The sequence below is a fragment of the Cyrtonyx montezumae genome, unplaced genomic scaffold (genome assembly GCF_038088225.1).
Source record: "Cyrtonyx montezumae isolate F1298 unplaced genomic scaffold, pur_monq_1.0 scaffold_3, whole genome shotgun sequence".
In the NCBI taxonomy this organism is placed as follows: domain Eukaryota; kingdom Metazoa; phylum Chordata; class Aves; order Galliformes; family Odontophoridae; genus Cyrtonyx; species Cyrtonyx montezumae.
The window spans coordinates 71,962,088-71,985,598 of record NW_027072034.1 but is presented as its reverse complement, the minus strand read 5'-3'; the positions used below and the strand labels follow the sequence as shown (position 1 = coordinate 71,985,598).

At 46.0% G+C, this 23,511-nt stretch overlaps 1 protein-coding gene across 1 annotated transcript; it reads left to right on the top strand.

Moving 5' to 3' along the window:
• The first annotated feature begins 2,631 nt into the window (after positions 1-2,631).
• CD80 (CD80 molecule) lies at positions 2,632-22,208 on the top strand. The gene is made up of 6 exons (XM_065741926.1): positions 2,632-2,978; positions 11,854-12,201; positions 13,161-13,442; positions 16,133-16,258; positions 19,094-19,217; positions 21,493-22,208. Exons 1-5 carry the CDS (start codon positions 2,888-2,890, stop codon positions 19,198-19,200), a joined length of 954 nt encoding a protein of 317 aa, XP_065597998.1. The 5' UTR covers positions 2,632-2,887; the 3' UTR covers positions 19,201-19,217; positions 21,493-22,208.
• Positions 22,209-23,511: the final 1,303 nt, after the last annotated feature.

Genomic DNA, 23,511 nt, shown 5'->3' with positions numbered 1-23,511 from the left:
ATGAGCAAAATTAATTTCCTCTACATAGCACATACACTGCAAAATTTCACTTGCCTTTTCTGCTTTTTTTTTTCCCTGTTTGTGTGAAAGCAAAGGAAAAACGTGGTACATGTGATGCTCTCACACATCTTCCTCTTTTCCATAGTAATTATTTTTAGCAGAATTTTAAGCTCCTTTCTTATTAAACAGGAGCTTCCCTCTTCAAGCTACAATGCTTCTTCCACCTGGACAAAATTGATCCCAGAGCACATATAGTTAAAATGCTGAAGGCTTATTAAAGTACATACGGAAGCTTATTCCTATGGGGATTTCCCTGTGAATTATCAAGTTTATAGTACCCGCTATCATGCTCTTATCAAGGAGCCTCTTTTGAGCAGGGACTTCAATGCAAGTCCTTCAACTTCGTTAGCACTCCTGACTAAGGACTCATAATACTTCTTCCCTTGAAGAGCTGGTTTCCAAGAATCAAGGACGTGTGCTCAGGGAAGCTTTAAGTGATGGGCAGATTATGACTTCTGCCTCTGATCAAAGCAGAACAAAGCACTTGACTGCTGTGCTCTTTCTGTTACTGTAATCTTCTTGCAATCGGGGAGCTCTTTGTATGTACTACAAGATACCGGTAGCCATGGTACTTAAGAGAAGGAGCTCTGGCCGAGAATGACATTCATGAGTTCAACTCTCTGTACCAAATCTGGAGAGCCATAATGAGGCAATGAGCTGCTCTGGGTTACTCTGCGGACAAGGAGTGGTGATGGGAAGCCAACACAAAGGCAGGGAGGCCAGGAGCAGGGCTTCTCAGGGCTGGGGAGCTCCACTGCTTTCCCTGCATGCCTAAGAACAGGGTTAAACCTTGAGCGAGAAATGCAGATGTGGATGTAACAAGTTAGCTGTGATATACTAATAGCAATAATTATAATAATAATGATGATTTTTTTTTGAAAGCCTAAATTTAAACTGAAAATGAGATGGTAAACTGCATAGCTCTAACAGGCTTGCCAGTAACTGTAAAATGAAGCAGGATAGAGGTTTGGTCTCTATTTGCCTAAAACCCCCTGCATGGGAGATGTGGGGAAGGGAGCTAGGGTTGTCACTAAAGAAGCAGCATATGCACATGGCATGTTCATGGTTGTTTGTTTTTTGTTCCTTGAGTATCGTGAAAACACTTGTCTGTAAGTATCTGTATGGTCCTGGTGTCATCTTCATTTTCAAATTGTGCTGATGTGTGGGTGGAGCACAAATGTACAGGATTGAATTAGGAGCCCAGATCACAAAACACAAGTAACCAGCAGTGGATAGCCTCAGAGATCCACTCTGACTCACCAGCATGCTCTTTCATATAGAATATTTATTTCTCTGCAAAAAAAAAGGTGTAACCTGTTCTTGCTCTTGTATTTCTCTGTAGATGGGACACTTGCTTAGTTATATCAAAATAGAGCCCTGATTCATGTATGATACAACTCACTGCTACATCCTTCCACCTAATCCACCCAATTCAAGGCAGCTGTAATGGAGAAAATCTGGAGCAACACCATGGCGAATCATTTCTGATAAAAAGGATGCATTTGCTTTAAATCAAAGTCATTGGAATTAGCAAGCCAGAAATCTTAATTTAAATAACTGATTCTCATCTCATTTTGCATTTGCTTTTTTTTCCCTGAAGAAATTCAAGTTTCCATCTGAGTAACCCTTTTTGCTACAATTACTGCCACTAAACATAACCCCTTATACTGTATCTGAGTTCATTTTTTTTTGCCATAGGAGTGTGTGCCACATCTGTACTGCATCACTCAGCATACAGCTACTCACCTGGCCTTTTATTTACTAAGCGATTTGGTTTTATGATTAGGAGTGTTCAGAAACTGGAGTTGAGCCATGACATACATCAAGAACTTCATTATAGCCATCGAATCACCTCTGCACCCCCCCCCACCCCCTACAGATAATTTGGGCAGGAGGAGGAAAACTTTAACAAAAATGTGCAGTGCATCTGAGGGAAGCAGCGCTGCCAGGAGCTGTCTGACCGCTCTGCTCTGCTTGGGATGACCCTGCACTGTGAAGCCATGTGGACAGCACAGTGCTGGCCTCCCTGCCATGGGCACAAAGGGGAGCACAGGCATTGCCCCACGCCCATTGCTGCAGGTGAGGAGCTGGAGCCATGTGTCAGCCTGCAGCGGGCATGAAGTGAGCAGGAGAGTGCCAAGGCTGCGGCCTTGCGTCTGCTCCCTGCTGGCACTCAGCCGTGCAACAGAGGTGCTTTCCTATAACGCTCTCAGTGAAAGCAAGCTCGATGACTCCTTACCTGATTATACCCAGCTCAACTCCAAATCATTTGTTATTCTTATTTATTCCAGTTTCAATTTTTATAGGATTATTCCCTGTGTGGCGTAAGATGTCTATCTCCAGCCTAACCTCATGCCGCCTCACCGCTACACCCAGCACCCGCAGGAGCCCTTCCTTCGCTCCCAAGACCTACACGCTCTGGCCCCTCTGTTTTGGGGTTGGGTGGCTCCCACTCCCCGGGCAGCCCTTTGGGGCCATGTCTGCGGGCGCCCGCCCTTGTGCATGCCCCAGAAGGAAGTTGCGGGTGGGCGTGAGTCAGCTTATCAGCACCGGCACCCACGCTCTGCCCAGCCTTCTCCCAGCGCCTGTAGAGGAGCGAGCGTCCCACAGCCCAGCAGAGGAAGCCAGGATTGTTCAGCGGTGACCTGTGGCCAAGTGCTGAGCCCCTGCCTCCTTCCCACCACACAGGTGGTGGCATTGCTTGCTTGGTTGAAGATCAAGGGGACGGAGAGTGAAACAGACTCAGTGAGGCCTGTGCCAGTGTGTTCTTGAAGAGGAAGCAGGTGACAGGAGGTTGCGGGTGCTCCGGCTGCCAGCCCAGCACTGCATGAAGATGGGGTGCCTGCCAGTGCCAGCCAGCTGGCCCCTGAAGAGGTGGCTTGGGCTTGGACTCGTTGTGTTCCACTGCATTACTTTGGGTAAGCAAAGCATCTGCATCGTGGTGTTCCCCCATGAGGGTGGCTTGGCTGGGGCCAGCTCGGGCTCCTCAAGTTCCTCTGTCATGGCTGAGATGGCTGAGGCATTCTTACAGCCACTCCCTGGCTGACACAGGAGCTCATGGCTGCTGGGATGGTGCTGTCGGAGTGGGATGATGAAGGGTGTTTATGGCAGAATCCTGCCTGGTGGGGAAGAAACTGTGCTGGGTCTGAGGGGACAAACAAGCTGCTGCCTCCTGGGCTCCTGCAGTGCAGCAGGTTCTGGAGATTTTTGGATTGCTGAAAGTGAGTTTGTGGTGGGGAGACAGGGCAACAAGGGGTCCCTTGGGCAGCTCTGTGTCAGAGGACAGTGATGGCTGACCCCAGTATGGGCCACAACACTTGCCAAAGCCCGCAGATCACTCAGACCTCAAGGGGCTTGAGTTGATTCTTGTGAGATGTGTGAAATGCTAACCTTGTAAGCACACAATGCTCACTCCAGAGCTGGGATTTGTGCTCACAGGCTGGGCTTGCCAGCAGTCCTGGAGTTTCATTGCAGATAACAAAACTCTGAAGCAAACCGGGGCCGAACTAGGGCTTTGTTTAAAAATCAAGTGCTGCAAAATAAGGAAGCTTTTCATGGTGGTGTTGTGGAACTGCGAGATATTTGATACTCTCCGCTGGGTTTCATTTTGACTTTCAGTCTCAGAATGTTAAAGCAAAACTCAGAGAATTCAGCAGGGATGAAATTGCAGGGCTGGATGATGAAAAAGCAGCCTCAGGACCCCCCCTGTGAGCTCTTCGTTCTCACATCTTCCCCGCGCTCCTTCCCTGGCCTCTGTGCTTGCAAATTGCGCATCAGACATGGGCATATTTTGCCCATGCTGCAATCAGCAAACAATCCATCAGCTGTGAGGCTTGGGGAGCAGGCTGGGAGACACAAGGCATTGATTTTGGTTGTCCTGTTGCTGAGTTACTTTTCTAAACCTGATTGATTGCAGAATTGCAGGGTTTGATTTGTCAGGGTACAAAAAGCTGTTCTGGAAGCGTTGTCCCACAGTGAGTTTGTGGAAGCCCTGGTGCCTCAGGCAGGCTGACAAGGACAGCACAGCCCACATGCTTTCTTTCTCCCTCTGTATGCACACATATGAACCCTGCCACATTTCTTCCCCCAAAGGGGTATTCCTTCACTGGTGATCCTTAAAACTCCATGGTAAGGTATCACATGCGAGCTTTACTAGGACTTGCAGGTGATGCCTTCCCTAGGCCTCCCACAGAGACACAAAGACTGGCTTCTGATCTTCTTGTGGCAGAGCACTACAGCCCTAGGAGCTGCCATGACCCTGCCATGACTTCAGAACCAACCCCACCTGAGACTGTTGATCTCCTATATCATGGGCACCCAGCACCTGTGGGTACATCTGTCATCCTTGGGCTTAGACCAGGTGTCCTGGTGCTTCCATACCTTTGCGCTCTGAAGGACAAAGAGTGTGCTAGGATGAGTGCAGGTACCCTCTGTATACTGTAAGTAAAACAGTAATATAGGGAATATCAGGATAGATTGTGACATTTGTAGCAGTAGAGGGCATTAGTGGAGAGAATAATTAAAAATGGTGATTTGAAGACTGTATTGCATGGAAACTATGCATGCCCAAGCTACCTAAGTAAATACATATACCTACCTACCTGTCTATAAATAAATTGAATTTTCCTGCTCTGAGCTTCACCTGAGGTGACGTGCTGAAATATCACTGTAATTTAGAGCTGCTCCTGAAATGTCATCTGCTGCTGGAGATGCTGATGTGCACGAATGCCCTGCTGTCTCAGGGCAGTGGAAAAGCAGCAGAACAGCCTCAATTACAGCCTTGATTATAGCGCAAAGTTATTTATTTATGGTCTATTGCTGGTATCCCCATGGGCTTATTTTTCTGCTTCCATTGCACCTTCACACCTACCTACTGCTTGAGGGATGGTTATGTCCTCCATCTCAGTGTGTGGTTGTTATACTGGGAAAACATCACTCAAAGTGGTCCAAAATGGCCAGTCCCTACCACGATGGCAGCAGCACTGATGGCGGGGACCAACCACCCGTGATCTGGTCCACAGAGTATTCCTTTTCAGCTTTCTTGGGATCTTTTCAACTACCAGAGACTGTCCAGGTTTTGGTTCTTCCCAGTTATGAAATTTTTTGGGAAGTTTTGAGGGAAATCCCTACAGCTTTTCAGAATTATCGTAGAGCTGGGGAAGGGAGGGGGGAATATTCACTTTCCTCAGCATGGCAAAGGAATGTTTGCTCACAAGTAACTCTGGAAATTCCCCTCACATCTTACCACCAGTAAGGAGCTCAGAGAGGACCTGGGTTTCAGAGAGGAGTACAGAGGGTAAGGAAGATTACCTGTTTCATGGCCTCTCCTGAATATTGGTGGGCTGGTAATGAGCACCAGGTGCTTTGTGCCTAATTGTAGTGCCAGCTCCAGCATGGGCTATTCTGAAGGCAAATTATATGGCAGCCATGGAAGAATTTTTTCTTTGTGTATGAGATTTGCTCACTCCACCAGTGGATGTAAGTGGAGTCTCTGTCTTATTGCTCTTGCTGTCTTTGGCCTTTTTTTTGTCTTTCTTTTTCTGGATGAGTTTATGTCTACTCCGATTCCAGATATGCAGAAATATCTTTGAAAAGCAAAAGCAGCAGAACTGTGTCTGTCTATCCAGAGCGAAACCTGCTGTAAAGCCTGTCTGGAGAATTTAAACATGCAAAGTTTGGGGCTGAAATTTTTACACCCCGAGGCCACCCTGCATGCCCTCACACCACTCCAGCTCACGGCTGCCTCAAGCCTGAGCTGAAGCGTGGTCGGATGGTGTAGGTGACCTGACACAAATCCTGCTCCTGTCCCCTCATTCATGCTGGCTCTGGCCCTTCTCTGACCATGGGTTCATCCAGCTACAAGCCTGCCAGAAAGTCTCTTTTTCTTTTCCTTGTTTTGTGCCAGTGAGGGACACTGACCAAGCCTCTAGGGAGCCCTGAAGAGAAAGCAGAGCAAGCACATGGGGTTGGAAGAGAAGGGGGAGCCAGGTCTCCTTTTTCTATGTGAGAAGGCTGTGACACTGAGCCAAGTTTGTCATCCAATTGCAGCTGGAGGCCAGGCTGGAGGAGAACTCCCACACCTGGGGAACCCCTCCTTCCTTTCTAAGGTGTTCCTTACCTGTATGCCTTAAATATGTTTTTCTTCGTGCTGATGTGGCAAGGCAAATGCCTTAGACTCACTGAAGTGTGTTTGCTTGGTGAAAAGAAGTCGGTCTTCTTTTTGTGGACATGAACTTTGATTGCAGCCATTCTGTCCCCTTGGAGGGGCACCGTTCTCAGGAGTCTCAGTAGGTTGTCTGAGAGTATGTAAATCTTTCCCAACACGGAAATGCCACGAGCTTTGCTTCTGCTTTTTCACTGTTATGCTTTTAAAACATCATTAGTCCTGAGGGATTGCCTGGCTGAAAATAAAAGTGCTGAGTGCTCGGTAATGGTGGCACCTCCAGCTAAGCTGTGCACTAAAGGTGCCCATGCCTTGGCAAGCCCCAGATGCTACCATATGTTATAAGGGGCACCTGCACACTGCTGCTCTCTCTACAGCAGGGACCCTGCCATGTAGCTGTATGTGCCCAACAGACAGGGCACACCTGCACAGGTAAATGGTGCTGTAGACAAGTATTTCAGGAGGAAAAAAAAAGAGAAAAAAGTTTTATTTCAAATTCTGAGCAGGCTTACGTGAAAGGCATGCTGCTTGCTTTTCCTGGTTGCTGGGCGCTTTCAATTCCTGTTAGTCTCAAGAGGAGCTGGCTACGTGGGGAGCGTGTGAGGTTTAGCAAGCACTGAAGGGACCAGGGCCTTCAGCAGTGGGGGGACCTTGACTTCCAAAGCTTTGCTGTGAAAATAGCAGTATTTACAGTGCAGGGCATGGGAAGAGTCCATAGAATCATCTGAAGATGTCTCCAGCTGGGGGATAAATACAGAGAAATACAAAGTGATATAGTCAATGAGGGACACGGTCTCCAGGGAAGAAAATTAACAAGTTTATTTTTGTCTTTGTGTGCTACAAATCCCCCCCCAAAGGCTTGTCTTACACAACTGCCACATCCAGTTTCTGCTCGAACTTGGGAATGGTAAGAGCTTTCAGCCAGTTGCAGGAATTTCATCTCAAAAGGAACTAAAATATGCAAATCCTCTGCAGGCATTTAGATTCAGTGTTTCCCCTGCCTTTTCCTCTGGCTGGGTCACCCACTCCCGGTGCTGGGAATGGAGAAGGGGAAGGCTCAGACAGACTTCCCTCTGTTCCTTCCCCAAGTCAGAAATGTCCTTCTATCCCCAGCGTGCAGCAACGCGTGAGCATGCCCTCCACCCCTTCCTTCCTATAGCTCACCCACATAGAGGGACTCTGCAGCAAAGGGGGAAATATTAAGAAACTATTTGGTCAATGCCATCATCTCCCAAGTACTTTCTTTGGTATCCTATCTCCAGCCCCTCACTCAGAGACGGCCCATCTAGTGCCAAGGTTAGACATTTGCCAACTAACTTGCAATGACAGGAGTTGCAGTCTTACTCATTTTATAAGCAAAGCAGACTGGACATACCCAGGCGGTGGGCTTGTCCCAGCACAGGGCCAGCGTGACTCAGAGAATGGCAGATTTTTATCTCAAGAAGTTCCCAGGCAGGGCTGGGGAGGGCAGGAGCAAAGGGAGGACCGGCTGGCTGTTGCAGCCCTGGTGCTGCTCTGAGCCCCTTCACCAAAGCATTTTAGACTCCCCTTCTTCTTCTTAGTTGCTAATCACAGATCATGGAAGTTTTTGTGATCAGCAGAGTTTCTTTCACGTTAAAGCCGGGTTTTTGTCAGAGCAGAGACTCAGTTTCAGTGTGACCTCCTGTGCCATTCCAGCTGCTTTCACGGCACGGAAGGAGGGCGTGAAATGCCAGTAGATTCAGGAAGGTCTCTGGTTTTCACAGCCTGAACCATTGGATTTTTTCTCTAAGGGCAGTTACAGCTCTGTTAGGAGTGTGGCTGTGGAGATGGAGGCACACAGAGGTGGGGAGCACAGCTCACGCTGCTGTTACACCGCAGAAGCAAGAAGAGCTGAACGTTTAGAAAACCTCTTCCAACCCTCTTCCCGTCTGGGGCCTGCCATGACATCACTGTAAACTAGGAATAATCCTATCCTCATTGATGTGGCACACTGACAAGCATGAGCATGTAGGAGGAAATGAGACTGAATGGAGCTGCAGCCAAATGAAGTGGGAGGCAGGTTTTCTTCAGAACTCAAAGGAGCTCTCTGCTCTCCCACCACATCTGGGATGAGTAACTGAACATGACCTGCCAGGAGGTCACTGTGACAGAAGCTAACCAAACTCAGACGGCAGCTGCTTTGCTTTGCTGGAACAGTGCAGAGTGGCAGAGGGCTGGACAGAAGCAGCAAGTCATGACTGAAGATTATGCTGCAGGCTGTGCGGTATTTCTCATTTTGTGGGGTCTCTGTAGTGAAACACACAGCAAGGCAGTGACTTCATCCCAGTGTCTCCACATAGAAGTTATCTGAGCATCTGACGGGCTCTTTTCAGTATGCTCACTGGTTTAGCTTCAGGTATTTCTTTCAGTAGTCAAGTGTTGCAAAGGACGTCTGCCATGAAAATCTCTGAAAGCCCTCACCAGTAAAACTAGCTGGGGTAAAGATGAACAGGGAGAGTTTAGCCCTTTAAAGATTCAGTCTTTTGAAATTTCTTAATGTTCAAGCTAATATAAATGCCTGACAGTTTGCCTGAGAGCTTTTTGCAGAAGTGCCAGCTGAAGAGGTGTGCAGATGTGCTGCCTTATGTGCTGCCTCCAGAGGGAAAAAGGTCTCCGGAGCCACCAGGCAGGGTCTTTCCCTCTATGTGGGTTTGTTGAAGATTTTGTGAAAGACGAAAAATGAAGACCCAACGGCCTTCTTGCTTTCCGACTCTCACAAAAACAATGCTTTTCCTCTAAGCTCACCTTTCTGTTCCAATTAGACCTGCTTTTGGGGATCTAATGCAGCTCAGCAGCATTTTGAATGGAGCATGCTTCTCTGCCTGAGGAGTAAGGGTCAGGCTGACAGTGAGGAGCAACATAAATACACAGTGAGGGAACGGCTGGGCTTCACCAAGGGCAGGAGGCTGGCTTATTTCTTTTTCTAGAAAAGTCATTAAAAATAATTTCCATGGTGGATGCCTCCCCCATAGCCTGGCTACAGTGAGCGTACAGCACAGAAATGGGACAGAACTGAGTTTTCATTTTTGCTTTGTAGTTCACCTTTAAAGTGAAGGGGGACTTTTGTGGGGCTGAATGACTCTTGATGGACTTTGATTCCTTCAGGCTCTCGGCACTCAGGTTGCAGTTTCAAGGCTGCAGTGCCTTGTAAGGGTAGATGTGACATCAGCAGGAGTTTCCAGCTCTTGTATATGTACAGCCGTGGAGGTTTTTGTTCTCCTTTTGGTGGCAAAAGGAGTCTCTTAGGGGCAAGGCACGGAGAACCTCATGCAACCCATGATGTGCCGTCACACTGACATTTTCTGTACGCCTACTCTTCCCCTGCTGCTGCAAAAGGAAATAGAAAATAAATACATACTCAACTGCATTGTCATGTTCAGGATCCACAATCCCAAAGTTTCACTGTCTGCTCTTGGAGAACTTGCCAGCACAACAGCTGAACCGTGTCAAAAAGCAAAGGTGTTGTTGAGGAAAAACACAAGCAGACCCACACACAATGCATGCAGATACACAGTGGGAGGAATTTCAAGAATCACAGCCCAGAGTGGGTCACTTGGAAGGCAAATGGAAAGAAGTGCTTTTTCACATAGTATGGAATCAAACCGTGACCTCACTGCCATGGGTTGCTACAGGAGCCAAAGATATGTGTGCGTTCCCAGAGGGACAGGGATTGGTCACTACATCAGTAGTGACTAAGCCACTGATGTAAAGAAGTCTGTCAGTTTATGACTGCTAAAGATTAGCTCGGTGTGTCGGGCCTTGGCCTGAGCAAGAATGGCTTTTTCTACCATTTTCTGCTGGTGCCTGGCTGCTACAGGTCAGTGGGCTGTGCGGGCCGACACAGGCCAGTGAGCTGACGCGGATCAGTGGGCTGAAACAGGTCAGTGGGATGAGTGGGTTCCTGATCTGCCCCTGCCCGGTGGCTCTGGTCTGCACTCATCATAAGAGGAAGTACAGGTAGAGGGGAAAATTGTGTCTGCGTCTGTCAGACCTTTCCCTTTGGAAGATCAATGAGGTGGCTGAATGGGGAGGGGGAAAGCAGCTCAGTGAGAATTTGTTTATTTAGCTCCATGTTCAAATTTTTGTAACGGGTATTACAACAAACCATTTCATTTCCTACAGGTCTGTTGTAAAGCATGCAGACAGAACAGGGTGAAAGCTCATTTCAGGTTCTGGTCTTGGGACTGCTAAACATCAGCATGCAACCCTCAGTGCTACCTATAGTGGAAGTGCTGAGTCATGGCCTGAAGCACCTGGTGGGAAGGCAGGGCTAACCTAGGGGAGCTCAGGTGCATGCTGTGTACCTGAGTGACCAAACGGGGTGGATCTAGGATCCACCCCTTCCCAGACCTCATTTAAAGGTTGGCAGTGGAGGTGAGGTTATCTCATCTGGAGATCTTTGCCTATCTGAGGCTTTCTAAGGGTAAGCAGGTTTTCTTCATTTGCTTTATGTGTCCATGGCTGCTGCACTAAGCACATCCTCATTTGCAGTAGCCTAGGACTTTGCCACCCTGCTATTATTGCAGTGCTTTCCATCATGTTATAGTGTTATGCTATACAGAATTAGGATGTGCTTGAGTGCTGCCTGTTTCCATCCAGCACCTGGAAGCTTTCAAAGTACATCCTGAGCTCCACTAGGCTCAGGTTGGTGTGCCATGTTGCTACTGACTGTGGGGTCTGGGAGTCATTTCTGATTCCTGGATGTAAGTGATGACAGCATGAGGCCAAGGAAAGCAGAGCAAACACAAAACAACCCAGTCACAAAACAATCCAGTCTTCTGGATAAGGGTGTGAAGAGGATGAGTATCATCCCAGAGGCTGCGTAGACCCAGGCAGAAGCAGACACATCTGCTCTGGACTTGCTGCAGCACAGGACTGCACATCTGTTCTATGTTGCTCTTCTAGCTATGACAGAAGCTCCTGACTGGGCCACTACCTTGTACTTCTGGTCCTGGTACTGGTGAGCACTCACCCACTGAAAAGAGGAAGGAAAGAGGGAAAGCAATAATGCAAAATGGAGGATTACTGCTAAGATGGCCAAAGTTGTTGTAACTTCCCTCTTGCAAGGGTCCCAGGTTGTTGTCCTGGGCACGTGCCTGTGTGCTGAGATACCACACTGACACAGGTGTGGGCAGTTTGGGGGTGTCTGTGATTGTTTGCATGTTATCTACTGTGGCCCAGTGTGGAAGCAGGGAACACAAGGGCTAGGACACAGACTTGCTAAACACTGAGCAGAGGAAGCAGCATATGGGCCATGTCTGTCTTTATCCCTTCCCATGGCTATTGTGGCAGTTTTTTACTTTGGGGTGTGGTTTTCAAGGTACTACCACAAGTTCTGTCCAGGCAAGTCTCCTGCCTTTGCCTTCAGTAACACACACTGAAGTAATTATGTGCCCTAAGTCCTAAGAAGGATTGGAGCATCACATAAAAAATCATTGCTAAGGCAGTCCTCCCCTCAGCACAGAGCTGAAGAAGTAAACTACTCAGCAGATGGAAGGCTGAGGTACATTAATGGGTGCAGAGTGGGCTGAAATAGGTGAGCTCTGTGCAACAGGCCTTGGCTTAAGGCTGTACCACTGTCTCACTGCCTTTTGTTTGCCCCTCAACAGGCTGCGCACAGGAGAAGAAAGTGGCCAAAAGCAAAGTAGGGGAAAAGGTTGGCCTGCCTTGTTGTTACAAAATTCCCAACTCTGAGAGCCTGCAAAACTACAGGGTGTACTGGCAGGTGAACGTCACAGATGTGGTGCTGGCCTACTCAGGGGGGGAAAAGATCCATGAACACTCACGCTATGTCAACCGGACAAAGCTGGACCTGAAGAACCTCACCCTGTGGATCTATGGTGTGGAAATCCTGGACAGAGGCCCTTACCAATGTATTGTTCAGAGCCTCCAGTCTTCACCGGACAAACCTGGATCCCACCTTCTGTGCGGAGAGCCTGTGACCCTCTTTGTTACTGGTAGGTGCGTTGCCTCCCCACATGGGAGGCTTTCTAGTGTCAACTGCTAGGGAGAAGGGACACTTCTTGATGTTTTCAGCATAATGTAGCAGATAGGCTTCCAGGAGAATGTCTGAGAGAAAGAGCAAGAATGTGTATTAAGCCCCCCCGTAAGGCTCCTCTGTGCCACAGCAGTAGTTCCTGGGGGCTGACCTGCACATGGACTGTGCAGCAGCTCCACAACCCAAGGCTGAGCTTAGGTGGAGATTTGAGCCTTTTTACCTCAAAGAAACCACTCAAGTTCCTCATCCAAGTTGCTCAGAATGAATCTGAATCTTTTCTTGGAGGCTACAAAAAGTTCCATTGACATGATTTTCCATTTGCACTGCTTTATGTGGTGGTTGGTTTCAACCAAAAGCAGAGATGCTGCTAACATACTTATGTATTTATATATACATTTGAATACCTTTAGCAGCAGAGAGATTCTCTGAGCAAGTTGGTAAAGGAGCATTTCCCGCCCCCACCCCTTTATTGAAATTCCTCAGTGAAAAAATAATTCCAGGCTCCTGTGATCTGATCACTGCTTGCTGACCTGTGTGAATGAATGATGGATATTTGTGTAAGAAGTCAAATTCAGTGGTCTTTTTGGGTGCCAAGAAGAAAATAGGGAACTGAATTGCCAGAACCTTCTCTCCCCATGGAGGGGATTGTGACTGACGGCTGAGAAGTTAACCACGTGACAAACGTGCAACAACAAATCTCTTTTCCTCACCATAAATACTCCAATTTCTTGCCTTCCAGAAACCCCCTTTCTCTTTTATCTGTAATAGGCTATAGATGATTGATTATAGTCTACAGAAAAAGCTGCCAGAGCTAAGACATAAGAAAGGCCAGATTATGATAGTAGAAGAATGTCTTGTAGGAGACTCTTCTCATTGACCACGGGTTTCTAAATAGTTTCTAAATCCTTCTCTCTTCAGCTGACTTCAGTGAGCCGAACATAGAAAGAAAAATAACTGCTAGTTCATGTGAATCAACAGAAATGGTGGTAAGGTGTTCTTCTCATGGAGGTTTCCCCAAGCCCAGAATCTATGGAGTCCTGAACAATGTGTCTGTGGTGTTGAATACCACCTGGGAGTCGGAGTCCAGCCTCAGCCCATACAACGTCACTGGTACACTGTGGCTCAACGTGACCAAAGATATCAACTTCACTTGCTTCGTTGAATATGATGACTTTGTCATGTCCACCAGTTTGCTTCTAGGTAGGTTTTCATACTATGTAGGTTGCTCCAAAAATAATACCACCTATTTATTTCTGTGGAAACTAGAACAAAGAGCACAATACCACTAATTGGCAGAGCAAAGTTTTAGCTATAGAACACTACTTTTGAGTGTAGTCGCCACTGTTAGCTGTGCGTTCTTGACAGTGATGAACAAGAGCCTGTATGTCATGCTCATCACAAGTCTGCACTAGTGGAGGTAACCCTGTTTCACAGCTGCTGTGATCAGAATAATTTCTGAAATGCACCACTCACTGCTTCTCTGTGTTCATATCAAGTTTGGTCTCCAAAATTGTTCAGCAAGCATCAATAATGTCAATGGGTGTGACTCTTTCCACATGGAGGAATTCTGTGACACACCTTTGCTTCAAATGCATCTCCACGTCAGATGCTATTGTAGCAGTGCCCCTCTGCTGCCACATGTTGCATGGCAACAACACGTAACAGTATATTGGTGGGAAGGTTCAGCCTCTACTGCTGTGATGTTGTGGGCAAACATCATAACATAGGAGGTACTATTTTTGGAGCAGCCATTGAAGTTTGTATTACAGAAGTACTTTGTTGAACCTGCTGAGATCTTTCTTTGAGAGGCTGGTAGACCTCTGTGTGTGCTTGTGCAAGGATGACCCAATGATCCTGTGAGCAGCACGCCAAGGTAGTTCAATGGCTCTAAGAAAGCAGGGGTGGGAGAGGAGAGTTGCAACACTGACTGACTGATGAGCAGAGAGCTCAGGCTTCCCGCTGCTCTATTGTGAGCCACAGCTGGGCCCACAGGGTGGCTGGATCCTGCTGTGGTTGGGTGGTGTCAGCCCCAGTGGCTATCACAGGCTGAGGCTGCCACCACTCAGTGCCCCTCTGTACCAGCAAACTCTTGTTGCCAGTAGTCTGAAACAGACCTGGTATTTCGAATGGATGGACTTGAGAAATGCTTGTATCTCAAAGGCTTGTGAAATGAGGAAATCTGTAATTTCAGCATGTTTGTTCCTGCTTCAGTGACAGAAACAGTCAGCTGGGGGTCTAGACAAAATACCGCTTTCATACACATCTTTAACATAAAGTTAACTCAAACAGATAGAATTCTATCACTGTGCTTGGCTTAAAAGCCATAATGTAATAGAGAAGTCTGTGCCTTGAAAAGCTTGAAGGGCAAGTGGAAACAGCATGAGGCAAGGCAGCGCTCTGCAGTCTACGTGTTTTGCAGCAGAAAGGGATTTGCAGCAATTTTATAAAAAAAAATCCTTTTGGCTTTGTTATTGCCAAGTGAAAAAGTATTTTAAAATATGTCTGAAGTTTTTGTTGTAGAGATGCAGACATCTTCAAGGGAAGCTAGAGAAATGCTGTTGTGGTGTTTTTTGTTTGTTTTTTGTTTTGTTTTTCTCCATGGAATTATACCTTATTCATCAGCCTTTCTAAAATCAAAGGGGCTCATGAGGAGAGGTGCCAGTCAGCTTCAGGACAAATGCCAGAAACCAGGGCTTCATTAATATTGGTTATTGCTGGATGTAGTGTGTATCTCCCTAGAGATCATCATAGGAGAAGGTTATGAATATCATACTACAGAGAAAAGGAGAGTGACAAAAAAAGTAATAATAGTAATACGCTGTCACACACTCAGTGAAGGGTGCAGTCAGTGAAGAGAACACAGTCACAAAGCCCTTGCCTTTAGACTTTTAAAAAGTGCAACCACTCCTACTTTGGCACAATGAAAATAGTCCTCAAAACAAGTCTTTCATGCATGTGTAGTTCTGGACAGAACGCAGCTTCTGGTAAGCATAGGAGGCAAACCCTGCAGTGGGGGGACAAATGGGGCCAGATTGTACAGCATGTAAGGGTAGAGTTTTAGAAGTTGGATGATGCATAATTGTGCTAAATATAGATGATGACAATCTGAAGACTTAAGAACAGGTATCCACTGTGTCCTTCCTGTTGAAGTAGGGTTGTCCTGTACTGTATATAAAAAGGCCTGTTATCTACTCTAATTTTGAAACATCAGAATAGTTGCTTCCAGTGGTTTAAAGCCAAAGGTACAGACCCACTGACACTGAACTGTCTCTGAAGTTTATTAAATACATGGAATCATGAAATTGTCAAGGTTTCAGGTCATCCAGTTCAGCCATCAACCTATTACTAATATTTCCTCACTGAACCACATCCTTTAGTAGAACATCTAAATAGTTCTTGAACACATCCAGGTGACTCTACTACCTCTCTGGGAAACCTGTTCTAGTGCTGACCAAAAAGAATGAAAAGACATCTCGTTTTCCATTGCCTGTGAATCCAGAGAGGAAAAAAATAAGCATAAATCTGGTGAAAGTTGTAAGAAAACTGTGGTATATGTTTGACAAAGGAAACTTTCTGGATAAGAGCTCAGCCTTTTCCACCAAGCCTAACCAGTTGCTTTAAGAAGTATTTATAATCCTGTGTTGGTCCTGTTATGGACACAGATCCAGAACTGTGGAGTCTGTGGACATGATAAACAGTATATGGTAAATGTAGGAAAAATGAAGGGCTTCTATAGTTTAGGTGCTGGTGTTGTCTGTTTGCTTACTGAATAGGTGTATTTTCAGACTGAGTACCCCAGTTAGAATTTGGCCTGAACCACGTTTCCTGCTCTTACTTAATGACAAAATGCTGTTGGGCCCTACGCTTATGCTTTATTTTTTCTGCCTCAGCAAAAGCGAATGACTGCATCATCTCTACTGCACTTCCATCTTATAACGTCATTACTGCTTCAAGTATCATCATTATCACCTTCCTTTTGGCTATCATTCTTGCAGCAAAATACCTCCCAAGGCATGGTAAGTATTGCTCCTTTTTCCTTACTGCTAAGTGGATTAACTATGTAAAATACATGTTTATAGAAACTATACTGACACACTAGGTACTTGTGTCTTTTTCTCATTTTCTTTTTTTTTGCTGGTTTCTTTGTTGTTGTTGTTTTTCATGCTGCATCTACTGTTGCAAAATCTAAGTGTGGCTCAGGACATTCCTGTGTTTTGTGTGCACACTGCACTAGGGTTCCAGGCTGAGACTCCAATTGCCTTGGGAGTTTTGACAGAAGGCCAGAATATTTCCAAAGAATAGAGATATATAGAGTTGCATTCAGAAAAGTTGAAAGGTCCATTTTTTATGCATTAAGATGTTTGAAGATGTCGAGAATCTTTGTGAGCTTCATCAGTGCAGCTGAGTACTAACAGTTCCAAAATAAGATCTATCTATACACCCTACTTGGACAATCTCTCAGAAAAGTCACAAAGACAAAATTGCAAGAATGTATAGTGCCACTGTAAAGACTTGAGCACTGCAACATCTCACTTTTAGAAAAACCTCAGTCAGGATTCATGGATTTGTCCTCTTTCTTGGTCCCTAAAGAGCAGAGGTGAGGTACCCTGTCTCACACTATGAAGTCTTCAGTAACTTGTCCACAAGTTTTGTGATTGCAAAGAGGACCTTTAGGCACCTCAGGGATAGGTGGCAACTCACTAGATCTTATCAGATAGCTGCTGATCCTAGTCATGTCTAAGCTGGCCAACCAGAAAGCCCCTGAAGATGCAGGCAGCTAAATATAATGGATTTACGAAGGCTGGTAGGCATCCAGCCAGTATTGAAAGTCAACAGTGATATATGTTCTCTCTGCACCCTGTTGGTAACTTTGAAAAGGAGCCTTACAGAAAGACAGCAGGCCTTGCAACATGATGTAAGTATCACCCAGTCAAGGTCTGTCAGGTCACTGGAGAAGTGAAGGCTGAAGGCAAACTGTGTTCAGCACGCTTAAACCAAAAGCCACCAGTCTGAACTCATCATGGTCACACTGGAAACATGTTCATTCCTTAGGCAGCAAGGACTTGGCTCATTAAAGAACACTTGTGAGTTCATCATGCTCATATCTCCTGTTAAATCTGTTTCAATTCTGAGCAAGGTCACTTGCAAGTCAGAGTATGGAGGCAGTGTTACTGTGTTTGTTTGTTTGCTTTCCCTTCCTAACCAACCACAGTCTTTCAAAAGAAAACTGTGACTATTACACCAGGCTAGGCTGATCACCTTTGGTGCTTTATCACCACGAAAGGAAGCACCTGGGGAAGGCAGAGACTCTCTCTTAGCAACACCTTTGCACCTCCTCATTTTCCACTCACATCCCTCTATGACACTAGTTCTGGCTCTTACCTGTTGTGCCCCAGAGCTGTGTCACTGGGAGAGCAGTAACTTATTTGAAAACGTGAATCTTGTGACCAAGTTATGACCAAGCAGCCTGTGCTGTTAGCTGTGTGGGTAATGAGCTTCTTATGTGAAAATAACAAGTGAAATTCAAAGATCTGGCTCTAAATAAATACAGGTTTGGAAATTGAAAGGTTCCCTAGCGTTACAGGAATAAGATTCTGGAGTTTTTTGGATGGCTTTTAGGATGTAAAGAAGCATACCAGTGTGGAATGGGATCACCTGTACTAGCAATGGTCTTAGCTGAGTGAAGTGGAATTTCCCTTTTAGTCCCATCAGTCCTAATTTAGTCCTAATGTGCACATGGAGTGAATCTGCTGAGTCGGGTGGTGTTGCTTGGTATAGTCACTTTGCAGACTGAGTGTAAGCTGTAAGGAACCAAAGCTGGCATTTCAAGCCAGCTTCCCAGTTTGTACGCTTTGGTGCTGCTGTGCGTTCCCACCTGTCAGTGAAAGGAAATGTCTATCTTTCATGTGCTTCCTGCTGGCATAGCTACAGATCACCAGTCAAGAGATACTGGAGGAGCTCAGAATATGTCTGAGAGTATTTCTGTTGCTCTGACATAGAGAAAGCTGGACCAAGAGCTGCCTTGAAGCTCAGTCACTTCAGAGCTCGAAAACCCATGCTTCAAGAAGCTGAAGTGTGGGAGGGAATAGATAGAGCAAAACGGAAATAAGAGTTCTCAGATGTGTGATTGTTGTGGTGATCAAAACATGTAGGTGCTCTGTTGAGGTTCACACCCCCTGATTTGAGGAGCTTACAGCCTATCCAGCTCATCTTTGTAGTAATTTAAGAATGAAAGCTCTCTACATTTTTTTTCATCTTTCCAATTAATTTAACCAATAACAGTGTCTTAAAGTCTGTGCAATTACAATTTACTGTAGTAGGACAGGGATCCAGCTTGAATCATAAAAACAAAAGCCAGTCTTAGATGCTGAGATGCAAACATTTCTCAAAGACCTCACAGGGTTGGTTTGTTGGGTCCTTCTGCTAATGCCACTGTTCTCTCACTTAGCTGCAATTAGTGACATGTAACTTTTATCCTTATTTCCCAGCTGACCTTATCTTAGCATGTGGTTGGTAGCTTGTCTTTGTGTCAGGCTGGAGTTTTAACTCCCTGCTAATGAGTACAGTTTTATCCATGTGTGATTATACAGATAACATGTATGAAAGACAGACCATTCTATCAGGTCAGACTATGGCTACGGACTAGTCATGTTCAGATATGCTGCAGGGATGAGTCCCGCCAAGGAAAAATAGAACTAGATCTAAAAGATTTTTTCTTTACTGTCTGAGAATTTCTTCTTTCTACTCTTCCCGCTCTCAGTTATGCTTTACTTTGTTGAAGAAGACATTTAGAACAAGCACTTTCAGATATTCTGGAGCTCCAAGCACTAATGCAGGATCTTGTCTTTCAGCCTGTTCCCGCTGTTCTAAGAATCAAGAGTCAGCAGACGAAGATGTGAAAGAAATTATGAACCCACCCAAGAGCTCTAAAGTGACATGTGAAATGTCATCTCTATGACCAGACCACTTCTGCAGGTACTTTATTTCACTGCTTCTATCTTGACGCAATAGGCTCTCTGGCTCAGATTCTAGTGCAATGCTAGCTTGTAAAACCATGTATGGCTTTTAACAGGAGCACGCACCCTCCCTTAGTGGAGGAGCAGTAGCCAACTGTAGTGGAAATGCCGAGTCACAGTTTGAAACAGTTTGAAGGCAGGGCCTACCCTGGGGAGCTCAGCTGCAAGCAGTGCACCTGAGTGACTAGAAGGGGTGGAGCCAGGATTCACCCCTTCCCAGACCTCATTTAAGAGTTTGCAGGGGAGGTGAGTGTATCTTGCTGGAGATCCCTAACTACCTGTGGCCTTCCAAGGGTAACCAGAGCCTATTTCTCTGTTTATGTGTCTACGGCTACTGCACTACGCATAGCCTCACTTGCTGTAGCCTAGGACCTTGCTATTCTGCTATCACTGCTATGCTTTCCATCATGTTATAGCGTTACACCAACTCAGCCCTGTGATATTTCCCTGGTATGAGATGAGACTTGTATTGCTTGTGAGGCATTGCTTTTTTAAGATTATTTCACGTTTCTAGAAATTAATCCAGTGAAAAATGTTAGAGGATCTAATTTCCCAGGCTTCTGTGGCCTTTTCTCTCTTGAATGGACTCCGCATGGATGGTACGCAAGTTTTTATGGCATTTACTTCTGTACTTAAGTCATTTCTAGGGTATAGGTGTGAGTGAATTGAGTGAGAAGAAAGGAAATGAACATCTGACAGATTTGTCTGTTAGTGTCTCCTCTGAAACTGAATAAAGACACAGGCTAGTATCTGAAGGGTGGGTTGCAGTAAGGTCATCCATCTACTGGGATTTGCAGTGACATCCCTTGACACTGGGAGAGCCCTGTGTTTTACAGGCCTTCCAGCTAAGGACTGGGCACTCTTTTAATTTCTTTCTTACTGGACTCATTTGCAAGAGCTCATCCACCTGCTAGTCTCACATGTGGCCTCATCCCCTAGAGGCTACTTCTGACTGATGGCCTGCAAGCCACATGCCTCATCTAATGGATAAACATGGGAGCATCAGCAATCAGATAAGTGAAGGATTGCCCTAATAGTGGTGAGGGAGAAGGGAACAAAACGGTAACAACTCTGGCTTTCCCAGCAAAATTACTAATACCAGCCTGCTTCTGAGCTGTCTGCATTCCCTTCAGCACCTGGACGAATTAAGAGAAGGAAAAACATCTTCTCTAAGTCCTGCACAGGAAACACTTGCCTTTTAAAAGGAGTTACTCTTGATGTGAGGTGTTGTGAAGGGTGGTACAGGAACGGCCAGAGAAGAGTCTGACTTGCCAAGGGTTTATGACTTCAAAGCATCATATACATTTTAGCTTTCAAGCTAAAACGTTCAGAGCTGTGTCCTCCAAAGATGTTTGCTAAGTCAGGAAACTTAAGGAAAGTTAAACAGCTAACAGTTACTTCTTGTCTCGTTATCCAGGTGTCTGTGTTTTCCTGGTCTCACCAGGATGTGCTGAACTGCCAGCATGTGATAGCACAGAATAACAGCTAGATAGTCCCAAAAGTCATGAAATTTTTCAAGCTGTGTTGCAGTAATCTGAAGGCTTAGAATTTTTGAGGTGGAAAGAAGGGGAAACTATAATTCAAGCCACTTTTCTCATTTCCAAACTTGACCACCCACTCATATTTTCCTCTGGGGAAGGCCCTATCTGGAACAGATACTAAAACCTTGGTTAGCATGAATTCTGGGGGCTTTTGTGAGTACCATTCGCTGATGGGAGTTCACCTACTGGATAAATCCATTCTGCCACATTCCTCTTTTTTATTAACGTTTTCCAAGCATTTGTTGTTGTTGTTTGGTAAGCAGCTGGTATTTTCCAACTCCAGTGCCTGGAACAGCTGCTTTTTTATGGATAGGGCTGGAAGCTGTATGTTAGGACAATGTACTACTTGTTTAGTGGTAGCCTGTGTAATCTTGTAACTTTATGACACGCTGAACCACGTCCTTTTGCTGCTTAAATAAGGCTGTAAATTCATTAGTCATCCTCTCTTCACAGGGGGATGGCACCTGTGTATGGTCCGAAGGTTTTCACACCAAGCAGGTGCGGAGCCAGCAGCTTGCTGCAGCGCTGGCCTTGAGCTGCTTCTGTACTGCCATTTTTACCGTAACAGGAGCCCTCTTGTGGACTGTAGCAGACTATCCACGTTTGTCTCAGATCTGCCACATTCTGATTTAGATTCAGAATAAAGGAGGAGGGGGAAAAAATCAGTAAGATCTCTTTTTCTGTCTCCCTCAGGTTTCTTGTCCTGTGTGTTCTGCGCTGCAGTCCCCACCGTTCTCTACAGCAATGCTTACTGTGTTGACCCTTAGGCTCTCTGAAAGGGGATGACTTCGGACTGAGCAGTAAAAAAAAAAACCTTCTCAAGAAGACTGACAACGTAATCTTGTGTGAATGAATACAAATACCCACCTATGGCACAGGAGCTACGGGAAGAACCTCTGTGTTCCTGCAACAGGTTAGAAGGTCTTCAGCGTTGTGCTCCCCCGGCATGCCAGCTCGAGAACTCAGGATAATCAGCTGCTGCCTCTATGGAAATGGGGGCCCTGCAGAGCCCTGGCAGGTAGCCCACATCCACCCACCCCTCTAGCATCGCACAGCTGGCCCTGGACCCCAGCACACAATGTCATGCCAGGCCGTGCCTCCATGGTGTAACTGGGAGCAGCCAGAACTTCTTTTATGCTCAGACTCGCACCAGTATCTGCTAGTGCTGTTCAGTGTGGGCCAAGTTTGGACTTAGACTTGATGGTTACAGACAGGTGATGTGATCTCTCTTCTCCCCTAACGAGGTGGTAATGCACACTCTTCAGGAGAAAGCACCTCAAGGTGGAAATAATGCACACCTCCTGCTTGTTTTCACTGAGACTTTGTAGGGAATGATACGTACTGACGGCATACCCAACAGCTAATGCTGCTTACGTACAGCAGTGGGAGAAGTTCTCGTAACCTTTCTCTCTTGAAAGGAAGGCCTCACTAACCCAGTGACACAGCTCCTCCATCGCACTGCTCCAGATATAGGGGCGTACCACACAAGGAACACTCCACTGATAGTGGTGATACACGTGAGCATATGGTATGCATGCATATGCACGCACACAAGCTTCATATGCACTCCTTTCTACTCACACTTGTCATACAGCCCCTTTTAAATGCCTGTAACAATGAGTGGTTAAATTATGTGTACCAACAGCAATGAAATTGAAGTCAGGGCCTCGCTTCCCAAATCTGCTTTTGTTTGTACATTCACCTAGGAATACTTGTTAGAGTAAGTTCTCCGTTTTTGGGGGGAGTCTCTCATGGTGACACAGGGATTCACTTTGCTTTGAATGCTGCTGCCTTCTGTCAGCATTCACTCTTCTCAGCCAGGATGCTAACACCGGATAGGACTCATCTGACCCAGGTGATATTCTTGCCTACTGTGTAGGACAACACAGTTTCTCGTTCTGAGGGGAAAAGAGTGGAAAAAATCCCAAGCCCCACCAAGCTTCCTAAGCAATTACACATGCTGACTTAACCCTGTCCTAAATATAATGGGCTTGTTTTGTTTTTCCCTTTTGTTCTGTCCACAGAACCACCAGCTGAGCCCGTTACCTTATTTCTTCATCCACATACACAGCAGGGTAGGCCAGAGTCTGAAAGCATCATGCCACCATCTTTGTGGGATATTTTGTTGCTTGAGCTGTTTATCTTGCTAGGACACAACACAGAAATGTTCATTTCACGTTTTTCTAGTAAGTACCTATTGGGAGAGAAAATGCTGGAGGGAACAGGAGCGCTAAAAGCAGTTTACAGAACATTGAGCAATGAGAGATTAGGGCAAGTCACTAGTGAAAAATAAGATAGTGCTCTCTTTCTACTCCTGCAGAATCCTGCTGCCCCATCAGCATTTTTACTACATTCCCTTTTATGAGACAAAGTGGGGTACTTCAGAATGTTCCTACTGAGGAGTCAAAAACAGAGGAAAGGAGACAAGCTTGCCACAAAGCCCACAGCGGGTGACAAGGAGCCAGTTATTTGCACAGGTGCATGCTAGTTGCAAGTGCAACAGAGGTGGCATAGGAAGCAGTGCTACTAAAAGGCAACCTGACCTTGTCACAGGAATGGCTGCCAGTGAAATGCGGTCTCGTAGATTTCATGTTTCCTTTTCCTTCAGTCTACAAGAGCTCATTCCAGAACTACAAGCTTCTTGCAGGCTGAACACCTCCTTCTCCACTTTGACCATTTTCGATGTTTCCTTGCCAACCACATTGCAGCTCT